Source organism: Aptenodytes patagonicus, chromosome 1 (genome assembly GCF_965638725.1).
Source record: "Aptenodytes patagonicus chromosome 1, bAptPat1.pri.cur, whole genome shotgun sequence".
Classification (NCBI taxonomy): domain Eukaryota; kingdom Metazoa; phylum Chordata; class Aves; order Sphenisciformes; family Spheniscidae; genus Aptenodytes; species Aptenodytes patagonicus.
In genome coordinates, this window is record NC_134949.1 from 110,997,950 (window position 1) to 111,022,506 (window position 24,557).

At 35.9% G+C, this 24,557-nt stretch overlaps 1 protein-coding gene across 2 annotated transcripts in view; it reads left to right on the top strand.

The window, feature by feature from the left end:
• Positions 1-24,557, top strand: part of GBE1 (1,4-alpha-glucan branching enzyme 1) — a 177,102-nt gene that overhangs the window by 30,642 nt on the left and 121,903 nt on the right. For both annotated transcript variants that reach the window (XM_076351805.1, XM_076351814.1), the window contains exons 2-3: positions 10,163-10,332; positions 19,958-20,073. In XM_076351805.1, coding sequence (XP_076207920.1) covers positions 10,163-10,332; positions 19,958-20,073 — 286 coding nt within the window. The remainder of the gene's footprint in view (positions 1-10,162; positions 10,333-19,957; positions 20,074-24,557) is intronic.

A 24,557-nucleotide genomic window follows, 5' to 3' on the forward strand; every position in this document is an offset into this window, starting at 1 on the left:
CTAAACACTAGTAATCTGTTACACTTATCCTGTGAGGTGCATCCATGTGTTTCTAATAAACTGAAGGGGGTGATAGATGAACAAACATATGTGGATGTGGGTAAGAGCCTCTAAATATTGTGGGGAAGGGTGTTCTTAGAAGTGGTATTGGTTTAGATAAGTCAGTGGAGCAATTATTACTAAATGATTACATTAAGTTTGCGTTTGATAAATCTTGTTACCATTCCTGCATTTGGTTCTGAATTGAGCACTGTGTATGTTCATTATGAAGCTGATGGCAAAAACACTACAGCTGTCAAATGTTGGTGAAGCCACTAAGTTATCCTAATGTTTAAAGCAGGAAAGAGGCTTGCTTCTAGTCCCCTGTATTGTGCAGAAAGCACAGTGCCAGAACTTAAGTCAGCAAATAATCTTCCTGCTAAAATACCACTGAAACATATTTATCTTTATTAGACTTCATAGCTTACAGGTCTTTACATCTCTGTTAGAAATAGCAACTGCTGGTAGGATGTCAAGAAAAACTCTGTAGTTTCCTTTTGCTTTCTGCTAGTTTTTGTTTTGTTGTGCTCCTATGTACTAGACTGTATATTGTTGTTAGGGCTTGACTTGCATGTCACTGCACTTTATTTTGAAAAAAGTTGATGCTGAGTCAGTCACTTGTCCTGTATGAATTACTTTCAACAGAGCAAGTGATTACTCATTAATTATCCCCGAGCAAATACTTCTTAATTTTTAAGATACTGCATTTAGTTTGAGACACAAAGCTGCGTTACCTCTCCGTAATGAAATCACGGAACATCCAAAGAGAGCTGGGAATTTACATCTGTTTGCTCACCATGGAAAGTGCTCAGAAATTGTAAGTAACTACTGAAGTAAGGTGTTGTGGGTGCTGTTGCATTTTTTTTTTTTAAACTGCTTCTGCTTCCATTTCCAGTGTAGCTTCCAATATTACAGATTTATTCTAGTTGGAGAAAAGTCGTAAGGACACTCAAATGAATGCATTTCCTTGAAGGAGCTTTTTGGATGTAGCTATTGAAAAGCCACTATGTTCGTGGGATTCAGTAATAGCAGACGCTACTGGATCTCTCACCCTCCCTCCATTCATTTGGGTAAACTTTAAAGAAATCTCCTGGGGAGACCAGAAAAGCAAAGAGCAGAGCTGTCCTGTCTGTTGGAAAGGAAGAAATGAAAAATTCCATGTTGGCATTCATTATCTGCAGAGTAGAAGAAAATTGGAGAAGTTGCTTTTGAAACTTTTGGCCTTTCTTGCTCATTCTTATGAGTTGTCTGCTGGGTGGTCTTTTTAGTAACTAGTAATAAAGCACTTTGGTAGGAATTGTAACAGAAATGGTTTAACTGTGTAAGTTCATTATTGAAATAACTGTATCCCCAAATTATTTGGATAACAGTTAATCTTATTACACCTGAAAGGAACTTAATATCATTGGACAACCTGCAGTATCCTTAGTTTTCAGCTGAAAATGTGTGTTAAATTGCCTCTGGCTTGGGAGAGACGCAAAATACTTGTGTAGTGAATAATTCTAATAGAGCAACTAGAACCTCTGGGAAATTCAGATTTAGCCACACACAGACTTCTTAAGGTCATGATTGCTGCTTTTAACCTGCAGAAAAGCAAAATTAAATGATTGTCTCTTTCTTGATCTGTGTAAACATCAGCTATTGCTATCCTGCATTTCTAGAGCATATCTTTCAGAATTCTTCTTAACACTTCAAAGGTTACACATTTTCAGGTGTTGCTTAATCTATTTAAATGTATATTAAAAAGATTACCTGAATGGGACAGGACTTCTCTATGCAGAAAGTGCAAGTCAATCATCTAAAACTATAAAGTTGATATAAGTTAAAATACAGTAAGTCTGCTGTTCTGAAGTAGTTGTACTTACCTGAGATTTACTGTGCCTTTACTATTTTCCTTAAGTGTGATTACTTTGTGTAATACTCTGAACAGTCAAATGAAAAGTGAGTAAAGGGACATGGAGAAAAGAATGAAATAAAATCCAAGGCTTCTGTTTTGATATAGCTTTCACTAGTGATAAATAAAGTTGAAGAAGCAACTGCAAACAGGAATTTGCTTCTGCCGCATAATTCTAGTTCAACAGTCTGTGTTTGATTTGTTGGACTGCAGAAATTTGCTTTAGGAAGAACTTGATCCATCCTACTCCTATCTTCCTTCAATCCATCCCCCCTTATAAGCAGCTGAATGAGGACAGTTTGAGGGAATAACTAGCTACAGAACAAAAGAGAAGATGAGAATCAGGGACTCGCTAATCTGAGCAGGGACTCTGCACTGGCTTTGGTGTCAGTGAAAATGTTTGTAACTGCATCTTCAAAGTGATAGCAGCAATATTAGAAAAGGTAACTTGTGAATGGCCCCATGCTCTTTATTTTGAGATATTCAGAGGTGTTGCATGTACATTTTCAACTTCTATTTTTATCTTTTCATTTACTTTTTTCTTTGAAGTGGTAGGGGTCATAACAGGAATAGAAATGGGCATTATTAGTGACGATTGTTTCAGGATTGTCCAGTTTCATATTCCCACGTGTTCCTCCTGTGACTACCTTGAAAGAAATTAATTCTGCTCTGGCTTTCCATGAAAACTCAGTGAGAGTACAGCACAGTGTTTACCAGAGACCTTACAGCTGTGCTTCATGAGGTGGCAATTACCACTTCTGTGATTTACTAATGGTGATTTAAAGATACCTGTTGCACACAGTGGACTGCAGTGTGGAGATCAAAAAGCTAGTGCCCCTGATCCAGTGAGCCTGGACCATGTGGCTTTGTATAGATGTATCTGATCAAATTTGGAGGTAGGAATACCTATTTTATAGGCAGGCTCTATGAAATGCCACAGCATGTTGCTTGTTGAATTTGACTAGTTACCCTGAGGATTGTGGCAGACCATAGGGGAGTCTGTTTTTATAACATAGCTTTCTGCGCAAATTTTACTGCTGCAGATGAACATTTTTGACTAGATGCATAGTGGTAAGAGCTGCTTAAGTACAGAAGTTTGACCTAAGTGTTAACATCATATCTTCAGATTCAAACAGTTGCTCTTCTTCCATAGCTATCAAGTTTTTTAAAGAAGCAGTTGCTGTTTACATGTTCAACGTAGGCACTTAGATGATACCCATCACTGCTAGTTGGTGACAGCATTGCAAGATCTTGGACATCATTCTCTAAAGAATGGGCTGCCTGTGATGTCAGGAGGAGAACTGCAGCTCCTGAGCCTTTCTTGGTATATAATTCAAAACTGGCTGTTAATCCTTTCTCATGTTCCTGCAGTATACTATCACAACTAAAATCGGCAATTTTCAATTCCTTATTTGCCAAATTTCAAAGTGTGGCTTTATTTGAATAATATGTTGTTGTGGAGAAATAAACCTTTAAAAATTGTGACCATTTATTCTTCATCCTACAGAGAAGTAATCTGTAAATGGTATTACATTGGTGAAAGTGTGGTGCATCTACACTGATGATTTGGGTTTTTTTGTTACAGTTTTTTGACCCTTTTGATTGTCCACAGGGATCATAAGATAGAGTGGATCTATACCAAAACAGGGAATGTTTTGATGGTCTGGCCACATCAGTAGGTAAATGAGTTTCTTGTTGCCCGATATTTTTTTTTTTTTTTCTCACCACCTCACTGTCTTCCTGCACTGTCACAGTGAGCTTCGTTCAACAACTCTGAACACAGCATGAAATTGCAGTATCGTTCCAGAGATGTAATGGTTTGCATTCTTGTTTACAACATGTACAAATGCTTTAAAATCAAAAACCCCAAACTAAAAATGCCCAGAGAAGGCAGTGGAGCCCTGTTCTTTATCACTTAGTACTATGACTGGAAAGCTGCAGGAGAATTTCAGGTCAGTGTAATCTTGGAGAGGATGATGGTATGTTAGCCCTCAAACAGAGCTGCTGTGTGGGGTTGTTAAGTAGATCCTACAATTTCAGCAAAGTGCTGTACCAGTTTTCCAGTCATAGTAATAAGTGAGGGGGGACTCAAGGCAGTTTTGAAAATGGAGTTCAGAAATCACAGTAACTTGATGAATAGCGTTGTTCATGATACGTCAGTGATGGTACAAGACAGGATTTGGTGGCCTCTTCACTCTTCTATTCCCTGTTTTACTGTAATGCTGATACAGCTTCTTCTGTGGCAGGGAAGAGTGGAAGGGTGAAAATAAGAGGCAGCATTCCCCTAAGACTTCAGGATTAAGCTGATAAATAGGATAAGTGGTATTTCAAAATCTAGAACAGTTTTTCTTGAGGTTTATTGTTTAAATGAGGAGGAAGGGGGGAAAACAAACAATTTTTCCCTTTCTGCTTTTGATATTTTAGTCTTTCCAACACCTACATTGGAAGAAATGTAAAGAAATGTAACAGACTTAAGTAGCTGAGAGTCTTACTTTCGTTTAGACTGTAGCTTTATTTTTAACACTGACATTACTGTAAATGTTTGTATTTATTGGAAAATTGAAGGATTTGGCTACAGAGAGTGCCTTATTGGGCATTTTCTTTTGTATCCTTTTCACTTTGGTATCTGCAGAATTGGGCTTTCTATGTGGACACCAATTATCAAAGTCTCTCCTATTTGTTTTCATGTTTTGAATAAATTAGCATTAATACTAGGCCAATATTGTAGCAATAAATTATGACACAAAAGCTGGTGTGGACAAAAGGAATCTAAAAGATGAATAGCTACTAAAATCAGCATCATAAGCAGAAGAGGGACTAAAATGATTAATTTCAGTGTTGACACCACAGGTCTTAAAATAAGTTGATTGTCTGTTCTATAAACTGCAATAACTACAATTTTATAAAAAGGTATGAGAATGGTCATAAAAATGGCTTGAAGTTTTGTAGCCATCTTGGAGTTTAGCATCAGACTGATTAAATGAGGGTATCTTGTATGCTGCGAAGGCCTTTTTGATTATACTCGTTTCTGTTTAGATTACTGTGATGCCTAAGAACATAAAGCTTATATGGTTAAACCTAAAAGTTTAAAATATTAGAATACCTTTTTGTCATTTTACAGGGTGGCCAGGAAGGAGTTAGTAGCAGCAACCTCTGGTTGCCTGGAAGAATAAAGACCTGAAGGCTTTATGTGGAGCCCCGATCCAGTGTTCTGACTTACCATCAGACTTCTTCAATAGTCTGCCAAAAGTCTTATTTCACTAATGCAGTTGACTTTGGGGAGGAAGATGGGGCTTAACTTTTTTATTCTTATGCTCCATATTGAAGCTACTAATTTTAACATATGCCTGAGACTTAATGGGATCAATAGCTGAATGAAGTCAGTGGTTATAGGAACTGCAGCATCAGGAGGGTTTTGTTATCTCATGGTTACCAAATAAATAGAACACTATTTCTTTGGATAAGAACTGTATAGGTTTGCATTGAACTGAAAGATTTCAGGCCATCTTTTTCTCTGATCTCTTTCTCTGATAACTGTATACTTCTACTGTATAAGTTTTAGATCTCTAGGTATCTGTAAGACAAAATATTTGAGGGTGTTTTAGAGGTGTGAGGAATAAGTGCTCACCTGAAATGTAAACCCTTGAAGTGGCTACTGAGTTAATATTGTCTTTACTCCTTCACTATGAAGGTTATTTTATTGGCAAGATATTTGCTTTCTGGATAGCCATTATACTAATTCATGTTTGATGTTTTAATCCTGCTTCTATAGAAAGTCAGCCAATTCCTACACTTCTATTGTAAGAGTTTAAGCAAAGCTGCATATAAAGCGTGGGATTTTAAGGCAATGCTGTGTTACAAATTATGAATATAACAATGGAAAAGACTGTTGTGACCCTGTTTCAAATGATGTTTACGATTACTAGTATTTCATAGTGAAATAATGGTAGAGGAGGGGAAAAAATGCTGGTGTAAAAGTACTATTCTGTTAACAAATGTCTTGTTTCAAGCTGGGTGTTATGTGTGCTTGGGGAAATGCTAAGAATGTGAAGTCTTTGTTTCCAGTAAGTCTGAAGAAACCATCTAATTTCAGTATTTTAGCTTTAAAACCCATTGGTCTGTTAACAGAGGCGAGATGAATGGATATGGGGCTTGACTTGAAAAGCTTGCTTCTTCATAAGAACTCCAGGAGCAAGGGATACCACCAAAAGCAGCCCCCTTGTCCGCACTTGTCAGATGTGTGTTGTTGTGCCTGGCTGTAGTAAGGGACTTAATGTATGACTTTTTCCAGTTATTTCGGACCCTCTGTACCTGAAGTTCTGTAGATCCTGTTGTTGCTCTATTTACCTTTTTTTGTCCCAAAAGTAATGGTTGTACTTTTCAAGGTAAAAACTGTACCCAGGTATGCCTTGACACCGAAGAGTATTACAACTTTAACGCAGGGAAGTAGGAAAATCTTAAGACTTTGCAGTTACTCATTAAGCTGTGAAGACTTGAAAAGTATGAAGGCAGAAGTCAGCCTTTTGTCCTGACTTGTAGCTCTGGATGCTGTTGTTGACTATTCACATGTCCAAAATTTTATGAGATTGTCTCACCTTTGAAATGTGTCCTGTGTCTAGAGTCTGACTATATATATGTCATATGAGTATATATGCATAACTGAATATGACATAACTTTCAGTGTTAAGAGGGGATCACAAGATGCAGTCTCATCAATCTAATGTCTACCTCTCCTCTTCTTAACATTTGTGTGCTATTAGTAAACAGTATAAATCTTTGGAATTGGTTGAAAAAAACTTTTTCCTGTCGCTTTGTGTGTAATCCTGGGGTTTCAGTTTGGAAGATTAAAAATGTTTAACAAGCTTCAGTAATACAGAAATGAAAGCCAAAATTTCTGTGAAAGCAAAACCTTAAGTTTCCTGAATCTGGATCATAAGCATACACTTAACTGAATCTTTTCCTTTAAAGCAGCAACAGGATACAGAACTATGCTTCTGCTGTTTTACAAGACCTTCTATGACAGGTAACCTTGTTCTGTGTCCAGATGTATTTCATCTCCTGAGATGAGTTTTTAAAATAGTTCACAAGTAATTGATTCATTTCAGAAGCTAGTGGGTTTTCATGAACTTTGAGCAAACTACAATTCTATATTTGATAATTTCAGAAGGTGGTTAAAATTAAAACTAAATGCTTTCTAGAATATAATTTAAAAACAATTATGGAGACCACTAGTTGTTCAAATAATCATGATTTCTGCAATGGTGATGCAGCAGTAGTACCTGAATTAACTTGCTCTATCACAAGCAGTGTGCTTGTATACAAATTGAAGGAGCATTTGTACTCTGTGTACATGATGCCGTATTACTTGTTCAAAATCTGTCCTATATAAAAAGCTATTATTGTAATAATGTTTTACATCCCTGATCAACAACTTTTCTAATCTGCTTCCTTCCTTGACCCCTGTCTTCCAAAAGAAATTGTTTTTATTGAGCATGTAATCTTGCTCACCACCATTGCAAAGTGAGCAAAAAGTAGTCTTTTTTTTTACAGTAATACTCATGATCACTTCACATATTAAGTGTTGTGGTCTCTTTCTTTGCCTAAACTTTGAATTTACTGAAAGACAAAAACTGAAACAGTGGATGTACTCTTAGTGCTGCTGTAACAAGAATCCAGAGCTTACAGTGACTTTTCCCAAAGACATTAATTTTATAATTGCTTTCTGAAAGTCCATTTTCATCCCTCCCACCCCATAAACTCACTCTCAAATCCTAAATTTGTTTGCTGCTTATTTCTTTGGAATGAGATGAATGGGTTTGATTCCCCTTTGCTAGGGAGGACTCACGGAGAAAGAGCAGTAAGCAGTCAGCATATGTGTGCCTCTAGGTTATATGAAGCTTATCATAGCCTTTTTCTTTTCTGCACAGAAATTTCAGTCCTTTTCTGTGACCTGCTGTTCTTCTCTGTTAATAAATGTATCATCTCAGTCATAGAAATCTTTGAAAGCTGGAGAGGAATGACTTTTGTTTTAAAGATGAAGCTTACCACTTCTACTTCTTCCTGAATGTGGGAAATGCCACATCCGGCCAAAGGTGTCCTTAAAGCTATGAAAATGTATTTGTACCAAGTGTGTGTCTGTGTGTGTGAAGATTAATTTTAAGTAGATAACCTATTCCAAAATGCCTTTTGTATTTTAAGTGTGTCAAATTCATTGCTTCAGTTAAATCTTTTCTGGAGTTACAACAGCTACCTACAGCATATACAAAAGGGTTCCTGCTGCAGCTGCAGTGGAACTAGTTAAAAATAATACATGACAGGCAGCAATTTTGAAAGAGCTTATGTATAGCTGAGAAACTGGAATTTGCAGATAGTGTTCTTGTATAATATAACTGGTATATTTTAAAGGAAGGCTTAAAACTTAAAAAAACCCTATACAAATAAAAACACTACTTTTTTTTTTTTCAAGGAGAACCCTTCAATAATGGAGTAATTTTGCCTTTACCAAATGTCATATGTTGAACTTTTGAGGCTGTTTGTGACTTGCTCTGTGTTTCTGTATTTAAACTTTATTTATATAAATCTTTCTGTGATTGCAGTTGGTTAAAACTTAAGTCAGTCAACTGGGTTTGTCTATATATGTAATACACTCATACTTGGAAATCTGACAAAATATTTTCCCTCAAGCACTATAAATGAAACTGATTATCATAGCAGTAGCAGTTAGTAATGTGCTTATGAGGATTATACCCAGAGCAAATTTTAAAGGAACGATGCAGGTGGATGGGCAAAAAGTTATAAATGTATTTGCTATAGTGTGTCCTGAGGCATTTTTCAAATCTTGCTGTCTTTAAAGGTGAGCATCAGTCTTCATAATAAAAACTTGCTGGGAAATTAACCTTGAAAGTAGTCATAGTACTCTAAATGTACATAATGTTATTTTTACCTTAACCATAAGTAGACATTTTAATCCTCTACTTTGAACTAATTAAGGGCCAATTCTAAAACAAAACTTTAAAACAAATCAGAGTGGTGTCTTAAGTCCTGACACAGTAGACAGACTACTTCTCTTCTCCCCGCCCCCCCCCCCCCCCCCCCAACCCAACAAGGTATCATCCCATAGTGCTGTTTTGCTTCTTTACTGTTTCTATTTCCTTTTTCAAAATACAGTAAGTGTAATGAGGCAGACAGGTTGGTCTTACTGCGATTCTTATTAGTTTTTATACACTTTGGAAGACTCCTTTACATTTATGGAGAACACAAACACATTGGGGATGTCTTATTTAAAAAAAACCAAACAAACACTGTACAGGTAGCATTAATAAAATTCCCAACCGAAGCTTTTATCTGTGCTTCTTTACATAATAGCTCATGTTTTAGGAGTCAAAGTTGACCTTCTTGTTTATATTGTGCACCTGATGTGTGTTTCTTGAATTGATGGGAGCTTCTTGGAGAAAACATAGCAAAATAGGTTAACCCCCCCCCCCAAAAAAAAAACCAACAAAAAAAACCCAAAACAAAATCCCCTGCAAACCACCTCCAAACTGTCACTAGTAAATTTCTATGTTGGAGGTTTAGGCCATTCCATGTCCTACCAGGGTAATAATTACTTCCACAAAGTGGCAACTTTGTTTTCCAAATCGTTGCAGTGTCAGGGGACTCCAAACTCTTGCTGATGGTCTCTGTAGACAGGCTGCCTGAGGAGCTGCTTTCTGCAAGTGCCAGACTACTTTCTCTGTACTCACCATATGCTGTACTGCAGACTCTTCAGTGTCCTGAGATTGCCTATTAAAATTGGCTGTGAGAGATGTGGCAGGGCTATACAATTCTCCCTAGGAGGCCTGTGTCCAATATTAATAAGATGGAGGAAAAAGTGCTAGGCTGTTCAGAGTGTGAAGTTCTCCTGTTGTGTAGTAATACTATGATTTCTTGACTGCCAATCAGGAGTTGTAGTCTTAAACTTAAAGTGCAAACTGTTCCCATAAAGTAGAAAAAATAGAGACAAATGTGAAGATTGCAACTTTGCACTATGTAACAACCACTGTATGGTTTGTATTTGATTTTTTTTTTTCTATTTCTGTAGAGAACAGTGAATCTGATATTGTAGTCTTAGGACATAATGTGACAGTGTGTCTCAATGGTGGGTTTTTTGTGTTCTTACACTTGTTAATCTTAATGTAAGAAAGTCACTTACTGAAAGTTCTAAAAAACTTTATCTATTTTCATTAAAAGGTATTCCCTGTTTTATAACCGCTTGAAGAACATTGAGGAAAATGAAGGAGGCCTTGATAAATTTTCAAAATGTTACAAAACCTTCGGAGTTAACCAATTTGTGGATGGTGGAATATATTGCAAAGAGTGGGCACCGGGAGCAGAAGCAGTGTTTCTTGCAGGTGACTTCAGTAAGTATTTTTAGGAATATTTCTTCTCTCCTGTACTGTGATCAATACCCTCTTCACTTAAAGACAATTTTGTAGCAATGATGAAATTCTGATAGTAAAAGTGTATGTAGTGGCATCTCATAATTTAAACTATTAATCTACTCTACATTACAGTAGCCTAAGAACATAGGTGTTTCTATTGTATGGTCAGTATTATGTATATCTTTTTTTTTTTTTTTTTTTTAATACCCATAAGGCTGTGACTTGTCTAAAGGTTCTAGCCTGATCACACTGCAGCTTTAGGCTGAATGTGTCTAAACTACCTGAGGTTCTTCCTAAAGCTCTACAGTTAGGCTTCCATAAAACTGTATGCAGAGAAGGACAAATAACAGTGGAATAATTTGCTTTATCTTTGATCTATCGGCAGTGTTGTCCAAGGACCAAGGCCCTTTGAAACTCCCGCTAATCATGAGAGTGTAGACAAAAGTCCTGCTGGAAAATGCTGACCTAAAATCAAACTAAGATACTTAGGAATGAGTAGGTGGTGTTCTGTTTTGAGGGGAGGAGAAGGAAGGATGTTAGTAGAACAGGAAGGTGGCAGGATTACATGGAGGAATTGCATTGCTAACTGATGTCGTGGTTTAACCCCAGATAGCAACTAAGCACCACACAGCCACTTGCTCACTCCCCCCCAGTGGGATGGGGGAGAGAATCGGAAGGGTAAAAGTGAGAAAACTCGTGGGTTGAGATCAAGACAGTTTAATAAGTAAGGCAAAAGCCGCTCATGCAAGCAAAGCAAAACAAGGAATTCATTCACTGCTTCCCATGGGCAGGCAGGTGTTCAGCCATCCCCAGGAAAGCAGGGATCCATCACGCATAATGGTTACTTGGGAAGACAAACGCCATCGCTCAATGTCCCCCCTTTCCTTCTCCTTCCCCCAGCTTTATATGCTGAGCATGACGTCACATGGTATGGAATATCCCTTTGGTCAGTTGGGGTCAGCTGTCCCAGCTGTGTCCCCTCCCAACTTCTTGTGCACCCTCAGCCTCCTCGCTGGTGGGGTAGGGTGAGAAGCCGAAAAGGCCTTGACTCTGTGCAAGCACTGCTCAGCAGTAACGAAAACATCCCTGTGTTATCAGCACTGTTTCCAGCACAAATCCAAAACATAGTCCCTTACCAGCTACTGTGAAGAAAATTAACTCTACCCCAGCCAAAACCAGCACATGTTGATACACTTAGAACTTGAGACAAATATAAACTTGCTCCTCATTCGGAAGGCTAGCTACACTCAAATCATGTTCTGCAAATTCTTAAATGGAAGTCAGATGCATTTTTGCTCTTAAATCCTGCAATAAGAATTCCACTCTCCTTTTTTTGTTTGGGGTTTTCGGGGTTTTTGTTCTGTCTTTTCCCTTTCACCTCTCTACTCCATCCCTTCTTCAGGGTTAGGTATTAGTCCATCAAGATGCTAGGAATTTTGTTACTGGCTCTTACTGGGACTTTATCTGTGAAATTATTTTGTTGCATTTCAGAAGTATGCAGTGTTATTTATCCAACTTCTGTTTTGCGGAAATACTTACCTGGTGAATGTTCAGTGTGTGTATTTATATTACAAAAAAAATACGAATTGCCCGTTTGAGGCAGTTAACTACTGCTTATACAAAAATTTAGATGTTGAGTTTTCCTTCTTCCCTACTCCTGTTTGAGGAAACTATTAAAAGGGCAAACTCTGGATTTGAGGAAGGAAGTAATGAACTTGAAATTGTATTTGCTTATATAACTTTACAATGATAAGACTCATTACATATGCCATTAGCTGTAGTATCTGGTGGTGCTTTCTAAAGTACTGTGGTTAAGCTTTTGTAAAAAATGTGTGCAGTAATAAAGAAATAAATGTACTACCCTGGCAGTGTTTTTCAGATCCATTGTTAAGATTTTTTTCAATGTTTCACAGCAAACAGTACTCTTTTAGTACTGGTTTTCCATAGTCCCAAAATCAATATGCTTATAAATGGAATAGGCAAAAGAAAGAGTTTAAATATTCATGTTATGCTTCAGTTTCCAAACATCAGAGTCATAAAATGCACCTATTTTAAGTGTCAGCAATTTTGTATTTTCTCTTTTTCTTTTTTTAAGAACTCAATGGGAGGGTCTGTGTCCACTATTCACTGTGATAATTTGAGTCTATAGACTATTTTTAGAAAAATCTTCTTTTTTAATGCAGAAGACAAACAGAAAAGTTAGTGCAACATGCTCCTGTTTGATACAGTTAACCTAGTGAATGATAGAGTAACTTTCCTTGAAATACTCCTTGTTCTTTTTATTGATATTATTTATAAATAAATGATAAATAAATAGACATTGATAAAATAGGTTAGTGCAGTACTTGAATTTTAATATGGGAATGTATAAATATATAAAAATAATAATTTTAATATGGGAATCATATGTCCTCAGATTCAAAAATGAGTAATGAATCACGAGTATAGTTCACCTACTGCTAGATTATAGTTATGCCAGCTATCAGTACTGACTGCAAAACAGCTAGATGAGGATATTTTAATAGCTCAAGTTGATATGTATAAACACACAGAAAATTCTCCTCCTTACCCCTCCTCTGCTCCTTGCAACCCCACCCTTTGCTCAAGGATTTTGTGTGATGGGTATAATATTGTCTTTAAGTTAAATTACTCAACACAGTTGAAGACTAGAATACATTTTTAATGTATTTTTAATAGATAGCCATTTTAAAAACAGACTTTTAATGAAATTAATAACTAATATTTTAAAAAGAAGATCTAACTTGTAAATTGGCTTGGCAGGTTGGGGAGCGAAGCACACATACCAGAATACAGTAGCTAAAAACTGCAGTGGTTTTCTAAACTCTACTTAATTTAAAATATTTCATGTAATACATCATATGACAGAAGAAATTTAGGACTAATATCTTAGAGTAGTTGTATCTACATGTTAATGAAATGTGGCAGTAAGAAGTCAAAAGACTTGAAAAAAAAAAAGTCACTTTAATGTGGGGGGAAAAAAAAGCATTTGTCCTATATATCGTATTCGTCAGTCATAGTAAAGTATTCATTCCCAAAGGGGAAGATAATATACTCAGAAAGCCTAGAGGAATGGAAGACTGTCATTCAATTGAGATGAGCTTTAATAATATTCTGATGAGAAATTGGGTTGCAAAACCCTAAGATTTAGATTCAGGTTGCTACAGATATGTTTAATTAAAACTGAATCCCTTTAACCTTTCTTTAAGTTTTCAAGCAGGTTAAAGTCTCAAACTAAATTTATGATTATATTGTATTTAAATTGAATATCAGGATTGTTCTTAATAAGAATTTTTAATAAAACTCAGCTTTTTATAGAGAGAACTGTAATTGAACCGTTTGGGGGGGGAGTTGGAAGTCTTATACAAAGAAACAAACGTGGAACTTAAATGACAGCAGCTCTTTAGGTTTTAAACTGAAATATGATGGCATATAATATAAAAACAGTCAATTCATGCTTTGTTTTTTAGTTCTCATGTAGGGAGATGGATAGCAGCTTTTTCTCATACTGTTTTATTTAATAATACGGTATTGTCTGCGAGTGTCTTAAATGTTTGATGGAAAGACACAAGAAATGACACAAAATATTAGTCCCTGATATTTAATCTGATAAGTTTTTGAGGATCAAAAATTTATAAAAATTATAATGGCAAGTGCAGACTGTGTTATGGAGAACTTAAACTTCTTTGAGCATTTATAATTAAGCTGATAGTTGATAATAGATTTATTATGAACTGTGCTTAAGATGATAAACATTAGTAACTTATTTCTGTAACTATATACATGTGAAGCATCAGTCCTGCAAATGTGAAGTTTTTTGTGAATGACTTTTATGCCTTATAGCAGACAATAAAAGCTTTGATATTAAGATATTTTGGCCTAAATTATGGTGTATTTGTACCTCATTCTGAGACAATTGTAATGAATGTGATAGCTCCTATTTATAGAATAATTCTTAGTATCACTGTGCATTCTGGAAAAAAGCTAGAATCTAGTAATAGCATACAAATCTGTATTTGGATTGGAGAATGAAAAACATAAATTCAGGAAAACCCCAATACTTTCAGAGTTCTTTTTGTCTCTTCTTTAAAACTCCATAATTGGAGAGAAAAAGATATTATATTTATTTGGTATTCTGGTATGATGCTTTACTCTATCTGAAAAGTTTTTAAATGAACATTGAAAAACATTAAGATTTGTCAATTAGTACTTTTAGCCTCTCAGTAAATCAAGTGTATGAGGCAATTAGCTGAATTTCTGATACTAGAGGCAGTATCAACATTATAGGTACCTTAAAAACTCTTTGTGGTAACACGCTGAATATCTTATTTGCATGCTGTATGGCTGAGGAGCTTGGTGACTACTGGCAATTTATTGGTACTTTACAGTTAACGATTTCAAAATAAGTCACTGAACTGCCAAGTTTTGAGGGTAACCCACGGAATTTGTTTGGGAATTAGAACACTCAAAATTGTATTTGGCCATCCAGAGACTCAGTAGGTTATCTGTAAACAATATTTTAATTAAAAAAAAAAGTTACTGGCTTTAAGAAGCTTGAAAGAGTATGTGCTAACTTGGAAGTCAGTATTTTATATAATACATTGTCATACTTGTGGTTTCTATTCTTTAGTTTCATTTTTTCTTTTCCCTGCCTTCCCCTCCCTCCCGGCTAACACTGGATCTAAAATGTTGATCACTCTGGAATGTCTGGTTTGGTTTCTGCTTCCTTTTTCTTGCACTGGTGGGGAAGGCTTCTGCTGGGGCTGGAGGGTGGAGGGAGGGTGGGCTGGTTGGTTTTGGGGTGGAGGTTTGTTTATTATTTAAACTTTTACCTAAATGGAATCTAGATACTACTATGATATGATACTGAAGTTCTTACTACTTTCTTAAAAGATTTTTATAGAAAAATACCTAGATTTCATGAGTAAAGTCAAATAGTGCTATACTTCTGTGGCTGCAGACAACTGAAGGCAGTAGACTGAAGTATAAGCTGCTATTAATATCCAGGGAGACATCCTGAGAAGTAATGACATTTGTTTTTATGTCAGTGTTTGAGCTATTTAATCACTTTTTAAGCAGATTATGTTAATGACCCTGCTATTGAGCTGTTGGAAATCAGGCAATGTAGAAAGAAGAAGACCTAATTGGCCATTGTGTAGAACAGTATAGTGTCCTTAGAGAATCTCTCAATTTATGTTCTGATTTCATATTCCAAGCAAATGGTATAAAGGTATCTTGTGGGATAATGGGATTTTGATGCCCTTCCCTTGTCTGAACTGCTATTTGTCTGATAACTTTTCCTCAAGGAAGATGTGTGAATGCTTGCTGGACCCTGCATTCTCTTTTGAGCATCTTTCAGTTGATCAGCAGTATGTGGAATGTAAAACTTAGTTTATTGTACTTGAGAATTCAACCTCAGTATATAAAGTTTTTGCACTTCTGAAAAAATAGTTACAACACTGCACTAATGTATTGGCTCTTACAGTGGAACAAGTGAATGATTTGGTCAATATGCAAGAAGTACTCCTTTCCCCTATGTGAAGCAAGAGGAGTGTTAATTTCTGATATGAAATACCAAGTTAAGCCACGAGCCTCAGAGATGTATGGCTATATACTTGTCAAGGTGAAAATAAAACCAGATGGAACAAGAAGTCACTTAACTTATGATTTAGCTGGAAGTATTGCGTTTAAATTGATTTTCAATGACAAATGGTAGAGTCTAAGCCATTATAGCTTTGAATTTAGTTCTAGATCAAAGCTCAGTTCATGATTCTTTGGCATGCTAAGGATGCAGTTCTGAGCAAGAAGTTCCCTTGTGCCTCATGTTGCTGAGATAGGATGTAATGTTTGAATAATTGGCTGGTGTTGGAAGATCTAGTCAGACATGAGAGAAACTAAAAGTACCAGGCTATTCAAGATGTCTTCCATGTTGGATTAAGACTTATCTGGGGCTTGAACTTTGGTATAGAAGCTCTTGTCTTTGTGTATGGCTTATGGGTTTTCCATGATGGTGTCCTTTTTTCCTAAAACGTGTTAACTTTTTATGCCTCTTGCCTTAATACAAAGTAATATTTTCAGTTATAACTTTCCTAAATGAGTTCTTCTCCAGGGGTGAGTAGTAAACAATGGTTTTAAGTAGGACCATCTGGGACAGATGGGTATTGCTTTGCATTTATTCTTAAGTCATGAGCCACGGACACCCAGTAATGAAGGACTGTGGCTGAGAAGAGGAAAGATTAACAGGAGCATCCAGTATTGCTAGCAGGTGGAGAGGAAAGTGTAAGGAACTTGGGCAGAATTGTTAAAGCTGCCTGTGGAGAGCAGAGGTGCTTAAATGGGTAGAGATGCAACCATTCCCCTCTAAAGGAGGGAAGAGGTGGTTGTAACAGAGGTCATGAGAATTTTTTTTGGAATAACGTAAGACTTCAGTGTTCTTCATGTATGAAGTCAACTTAACTTCAGGCAATTTCCCCAAGTGAGTTTTCTAGAGACTGGGCCTAAGACTTTTGCTGTAGCTTTTTATTTTGCTCAGTATTAGCAGGTCATCACCTCGCATGTTTGTTTCAGTTCATGCATTGTAATCAAGAGATACAGCTCAATTGGAAAGACTTTCACAAAAGCAATGAAGATGATCAGATGTCAAGAGGGGAGAAGGTTGAAAGAGTTGGTAGTAATTCCCATAAGAAGGTCTTGAATATCATAAATCCTAACAGGTTCCTTAAAGTAGTCTTCTTGCAACTTCTTAAGATGTTTGTTACTTTTTTATCTTTCTTTTGTTTTCCCATTTTTGCCTGAATTGTTTGTTTCAGACAGTTTAGCTGTTTACAATTTAAAAGAAAATATCAATTTTAACTCTTACCACATTTGTGTGGTTTTTGTTCTTGCTTTTCTGTTAAAAGGTGCAGTGTTGTTTGGAGATGCTCTTTCTGAGCATTTGATATAGGGTTCTTACCATATGTTGGTATTTGAAGTTTAGGTACTGTTTCTGATGTTATACTCCAGTTTAAGGTCCTGCTTTGGACAAAATGTGCTGTAATTGTCCAGACACAGGGATAAGTTCTTCCAGATGTCTTCAGTTCCTCCAGTAGGCTTCCAGGGTCTTACCTTGCCCTGTACCCCTCAGCTGTCATTCATTTTGCTTTAAGGACTGTATCAATGCCACTTGGATTATGCAAATATGTTCTAAATGAGCATGTAAGTTTTCTAGTTTATGCATAATATATTGCCATACTTTCTACCTCCAACTCCCTTTTTGCCCTTTAAGTACCTTCAGTGTTTTGGGAGCATTCAGGAGCCCTTAGATGACTGCTGTCCCCCCTCTCCTTCTCTTAGTGATGATCGCTGACAGACTTGTAACTCACAGTAGGTACCATGCTACATGACCTCCCCCCCAAACCCTAAAATCCTAGTGATGTATTCTACATCTCTTTTTACTATTCCCTGAAATAAAATAAATATATGTATTATAGTGTATAAACACTATATATAGTGTTTGCAGCTTAGACATTCTTTTAAGGAGGATTGCTTTATTGCTAAGGTATTGTTTGTTTGATGTTGGTTGTAGTAGCTGTTAATAGTGTTTGTTTAAATTTTTTTTTTGGTTGAAACTTCAGAGTAAAACCAAGGGGGAAGACCCATCTAAATCTTACTAATATACAAGCTCTTCTGCTATTAATCAAGCAATAGTTTAGTAAATACTTTCCTTCTGCTAATGTGTGTATTTTCTGTCTGCACTATCCAAATACCTTAATAGTGATAAAAACTACCATCTAAATAGAGTACTGAGTTAACTGTATTTCTGTTTCTGAGCATAGGAAATGTTTTATTATAATAATCTCTTCATTGGTTTTGACATTGCTCTTTATTGTAAAATGAATAGGTAATAGAATACTTGTCTTACATAGTTATTTTTGTCACATTGTCTAGCCTGTTTGATTTGTGCCTTTCAGTTTTGTTCTTTAAAGATTGGCAGTTCTCAAGTTTAAACAGCTGTGTAAGAGCAACTAGCAAGTTACTTTGAAAGCAGCCTAGCCTTTCTCTGAAACTCAAGACATCCATATATTGTTAGAGAAGGTTATTTTTTTGTTGCACAGCAGATATTTATTGGAAAATATCTATATTCATCAACATATGTAAATTCTTCTCTACCTCCCCTGTTGTGATTTCCATGGTGCTAAAAGCAATGATCCTGCTCCAATGGCATGTCCATTCTTTTATTTAATTGCTTTTAACCCTGACTACCATGTTTAGTAGCAATATTGTTTTGTACTAGCTTAAACTAGTTGTGGAACTACAGTTTAGGATGTGAACAGTTTGTTAGCTGTTATAGAATGCCTGCTTAACATCATGTGCTGCACCTCCTGTAAATAGGTCACTGAAGGCTGCTTATTCTTCTGTCATTGAGGGGTAAGCCACTTTTTGCATGCCATGTCCTGTAGTTAAAAAAAAAGATTAGCATGAAGGAAGATTAACATGTGTTAATGTCTTGCAATTCAATTTTCTGTGTTGACTGTTTTTTTTTTTTAGTTTAGCAGTCTCTGTTGCCTTGAACTATGTGAGATAGACATGTTTCATGTAATGTAGTAATCTTCAAACTTGGCTTGCCACTTCCTTCTAGCCTAAAAATGATTGTTGCCTAAGTCTGTCCATTCAGAAGCTTTATATTCAGTCTCACTCATATGACTTAACTTTGAACATGTATACAAACACACAAGATCATCTTGGCAGATGTCTGTTCAGTTGGGCATGTCATAATGACCAACCTTGCATGTCTTCAGTGCTCAGTGAATCCAAGGAGGACAAAGAATCATGAATTATGGAATCTAAGCTTGGTTCATTAAAATTTTTTAATGAAAAAGGAATCTTCTTCAAGACTTATTTAAATAAAACTGGCATTTTAGGCCAAATTTTCTGGCTGTGTTGTCATTGTCTGGTATTGTGTGGTTTCCTAGCCATTGCTACCAAGCTTGTCTGCAGTTTCCCCTTTATTTTTCCTATTATATACACTTAATGAGTGTTATTAATAGGACATCAGCTGCTCAAAATAGAGGCAATGAGCAGCGTGTATGTCCAAACCTGGCTTGAGCATTCAATGTATGGAGGTTGGTTTTGGTTATATTTTGTCCAAACTCACTTCCTTTCTCCATAATCAACAGCTGCTAATTATTTTTTCCCCATAGTGTTATAACAAATATTTCTACTGGCTGGTTTAGGATGTAAGGTTTCTGGTTTTAATTCAACATTAAGCACTCCTTTTCAGCCATTAACTTTCATCCCACCATGGTTTTGTGGTATTAAAATCAGTAGTGTTTTTTTGGCAGGAGGAGGTTATTTTTACTTTGATCAAAGAAGGTAAAGTAGAAATAATTTAATCGTCAAAGTAGAGTTGGAGTATGGTTTCCTAATGAAATTATCATACATTTTATTGAACCTCTTTTAAATGTGTATGGTAGTATCAGATATAAAAGTATGTGTCTGCTATCACTGAAGTTAATTCTGAAAAAGATGGAACACGCTGTTATACCTTTGGATTGTAATTGGACACATTTTAAGATAAATACACTTAATATTATTTGTTAAATTGCAGATGGCTGGAATCCATTTTCTCATCCATATAAGAAGATGGAGTATGGGAAGTGGGAGTTGTTCATTCCACCTGGACAAGATGGTCATCCTTCTGTGCCCCATGGATCAAAGCTAAAGGTGTTGGTTCTAGACTTACTCTGTCCAATTCCTGTAACTGTTCTTACTCAATTGTCCTTTTTGTTTTCTTTTAAATAATTTTATCATCTTTTAATTGTTCTAAGAAGCAGAATCAGTTTACCTACTTGTACAAAGTGACCTCAATGAGTGAAATATTAACGTCTAACTCTTTTTGTAATGCTTAGGAACAGGCATATGTGGCTGAAATGTGGATATAGTGCATTGTATCATGTTACAAGATGAAAACAGTATTTACATACTGATGATTTGAAAAATAAGAATTAAGTAATGTATAGATAAAGTCTTTCTGTATCTGATGCAACTACTTGAGATTAAGATCCTCTTCAAATCTCAATACCTTAGTAATTTTTGTGATCCTTCTAACCATGGCTTTTCAAGTGATCTTTTTGTGTTGCTTTAGTGGTACATACGGTCTTTTAAAAGTTCTGCCTATCATTTAGGAATTAAGGGTATTGAGCAGCAGGCTTAGGTTAAGTAAGTTAAACTAAATACAGACGCAGGGAAAACTTAGTTGTTTTATCAGTTGTATTTCATGAGTATCCATGAGCATAAAATCCTTTCTTCTAGAAATAAATGGAAAGTTTCTGAGCTGTCAAATGCCATAGTTGTTATGCTTAGTGGAGATATACATAATGACAACTAACTCTCAGTAGAGTTGATTAATTCTAGGTGAATACTGATTTCAGTCAGAGATGTAGTTCTGAGAATTTGAATTGTTGCAGTCAGAGCTTGAGTTCCAGAGATATTGGATGCTAAGGGGGGACAGTAGTGAGTGGTTAAGGAAAGAAATGTACTGAAATCATCTATTGACTAGGAAAACTAAGAAACTGGGAGCATTTGTATAATACTACTATATTTTCAGGGCTCCCATCAACAAAACTAACACACTGAAGAAATCCTCATTTTTCTGCTGAAAATCAGCTTAGGTAAACAAGGAATCTGCTGAAACAAAGATATGCATAAAAATGCTCTGGAAATGCTTACTCAAAGTGTGTGCTTATCTCTGTGCTTTTTGTTACGGCCTATGAAATTATCCCAGTAATAAATATGGATAAATTGAAATTTAGGAATAATCATTCAGGGATGAGAAAGCTGTCTTTATTTCAGAGCAGGAAAGAAAACAGTTGTCTGCAACTCAAAAATACAGTGATTATGCAGTAATGTATGAGATTGAGGAATGGTTACTTGATATTTTCCATGGTTTTGAGATGTAAGTAGGTTAGATTTTTTGATTGTTGCTAAATTTACGTTTTATGTTGTGTCTACAAAACTATTGAGCTCGCCTACTGTAGAATATTATATGCTCAGTGTAGAGATAAGAGGTGTGAATGATGAGGAGTGTTGATTACTATTAACATAGTAGCAAAAAGCATATATTCTTAAACACGTTTGGAAAAACATAAGATTATTTTTTCTGTCTACCTATATAATCATTCGTCATATCTCCTATTTTTGAAGTACAAGTCTTTATAGTACTTTCTCTCTTTTCATTCACCATTTTCTTTGAAATATAAACTCCATAAAGCAAGGACTGTATTGTGCATAATTTGTTTAGTATGCAGAATTTTTGATGATCACTGTTGGTACCGATGTACTAGTAAGATGATTTGCTGTAGTTCTGTAGTTGCTCTGAGTCTTCTGAAAAGCTCTGCCACATGCTGGCAGAGCAGAATGTGAGCTTTTTTCCTTTTTTCTTTTTTTTTTTTAATTTTAGGGTTTTTTACCCTGCCACTCTTTTAATTGTGCTTTTACATGGTCAGTTCTAAACCAAGATGTATGCAGCTGTCACTGACACTCAAAATATGTGATTGCCAAACAGGCTTGTGAAGCTGGACTGTTCTGTCTGCCTGCGAGAGAGATTTGCTTTTGAGTGAGATTTGCTTGTCTTAAAAAAAAAAAAAAAAAAAAAAAAAAAAAAAAAAAGCAAAGATTTAGAAACTTGATTCACAAGTGTATATAACCATAATTGATGACTTCATCCATATGGAACTGCTCCTAGCCTCATCTGTAACTTTGCTAATAATCTTTCATGACGCTTTGTTTTTGTTCCATGGTGCCTATGCAACTGAATCTAACACATCACAATGTGTACTTTCAGTGTATTTACATGATATAACTAATGTGGAAAGTCTCCAGTTGAGGTAGTTCTAAAATGGTTTATCTGTCACAAAAGCTGGAATGAGGTTGGAATACTCCATGTACGTTACCCTCACGCTACAGCTGATTTTTTCATCCTCTCTCATTCCACTAACGGGTTCAGAAAACTGCTGCTCTTCTCTAAGTTTACTTCAAACTGCATGGTTCTGTTAATGATGATCATTCATAAATGTGTGTATTTTTGGGAACACAAGGATTTGTGTGGTAGAGCACAGTTTTGCAGTTCTTTGTTCATGTAGAAGCTGACACTATTGGATTGTCTGTAGATGGAAATTACTGTGCAGGTTGCAGAGCTAATGTTTAAATACACAGGCACTGTTGTCTGTGTGCACTAGACTAGGCAACAAAAACTTTCTTTTTAGTAATGAAGGTATTCCCTCTTGCTTTACTAAAGAAGCGTAAGGAAATCGCAGGTTTTAAAGTTTCTTTTACCAATACTATTCCTAAATATTTAAGTCGAAATAGTCTACTTTAGACATTTGTGCAGTGATTTGATTAATCTGTTAGGGGAAATAAGTCTCCTCCAGAAGGTCCTTATCTTAAGCGTCTGTCCACAGTTTTAATCTCTAGTTCTACACAGGCGAATGCCAAGTTCTGAAATGGTGACAAGGTCATTCCTCTTAAATAAGTAATTTCTAAGCCAGAATGGGAAATGGATGGAGCATAGCTGGTGACACTAATTTAGATCAGGTCACAAAATATTTTTGTAGGAAAATAAATGAGGAGCAGAGGTCAAACGTTTGCCTGTTTTCAATAGTAGTAGACTGTCTACTGTAGCTCTTCAGGCAGTCTTCTCAAAGTAAATATAAACACTGAAGAGGGCGAGTAATTAAAAAAACCTGCTATAGATCTTCTGATACATTTCTGTGTGAAGGGATGGATGCTTATAACAGTTGAGTGACTCCCTTGTGGATTATGACATCCATCTACAAAATAAGGTTACCTGCTAGAAAAGGGTGCTTTTTTCATTCTCCCATGGATCAGTGGGGAGCTTAGCGTGAGTTAAGTGAACAAATATAGTTGCTGTTGTGGTTGTCTCTTTTTTTTAAAAAAAAAACAAAACAAAAAAACCAAAAAACCCCCAACAACTTCTGATAGATGTCATAAACTAAGCACAGATTGAAAAACAAAAACAAACTTTGTGCTTTAATAAATTAAGCCTCTTTACCTCTGTTTCTTTATTCTGATGGGGGTAGTTTGAAAGATGGGCTGGGACAACCAAAGCTTCTTTAAACATTAACATGTTTGTCATTCTAACAGTGATGGCAGTTGGGGGCCAAGTACGCTTATCTTCTTTCATGGTTGAAAATGACTGAATTCTTCCTTCATTGCCAGAGTATCCTTAATTACCTTTTCATAGTATACAGTAAGCTTTTAGAAAAATTAACATGGATAGGCTTCCTCGGCAAGTCTTGTCATGTGTTGTCATATGCATGCATGCGTTTAATCAGTGTTCCACTTTGTTCTTTTACTGTTTATTTATAAATGAGTTTTACAACTGCTTAAAAATACCTGTAAATTAAGGGTTTTTTTACTGTAGTTTGTAAGATCCTCATTTTGAAATAGTGTCAGTGGAGTTTAGGGGTGGGGACAGTATTGGTAAAAATTGAGATCTTAATATCTGCAGTGGGGAACTCATTTAATATTCTTTATAGGAATGCCAAGTAGCAACACAGAAAATGCGGAACAGTTGGAAAATAGAAGCCCATAAGAATTCAAACCTAGATGAAAATAATCTCTAAATTCATGGCTAATGATCAAGTTCTAAAAATATTTTCACACAGCTAAATAAGAAAAGATGGTAAGATCAGTACTTCCAAAATACTGGCAATTATGATTGAGCTACCTGCTGCCCTGGAGCATTGACTAGGAGGAGATCTGTATAGCGGAACCACTAAGCTTCTATGGTGTGTGTGAACCACTTCATACTTCTGTGAGCTGGAGAGAGGGTATACTAAAATAGCAGCAGCTGTTCAATTTTCTGGTAACGATAGTAGATCTGTGATTTCTGAAATGATTTGACAGAACAAGAATTTTATATACTAATAAATTTATCTGACAACATGCGTGAAATTAAAACACTATGCAACTAAATGTCACTTGTACATTCTTGAAATAAAGTTTAATGTAAGTGATTCTGGCTTATTTCTCTTGAGTTATGAAGGTAAGAGTCAGGATGGCTGACATGCCTCCATAATGCAACTTTTACCAAGAGCAAGGTAAAGATTAGGAAGTTATCTGTAAAATATGAGTGACTAAATTTGTTGGTTTCTTACACTTTTGAAATCATATGAGTTAACTACAAA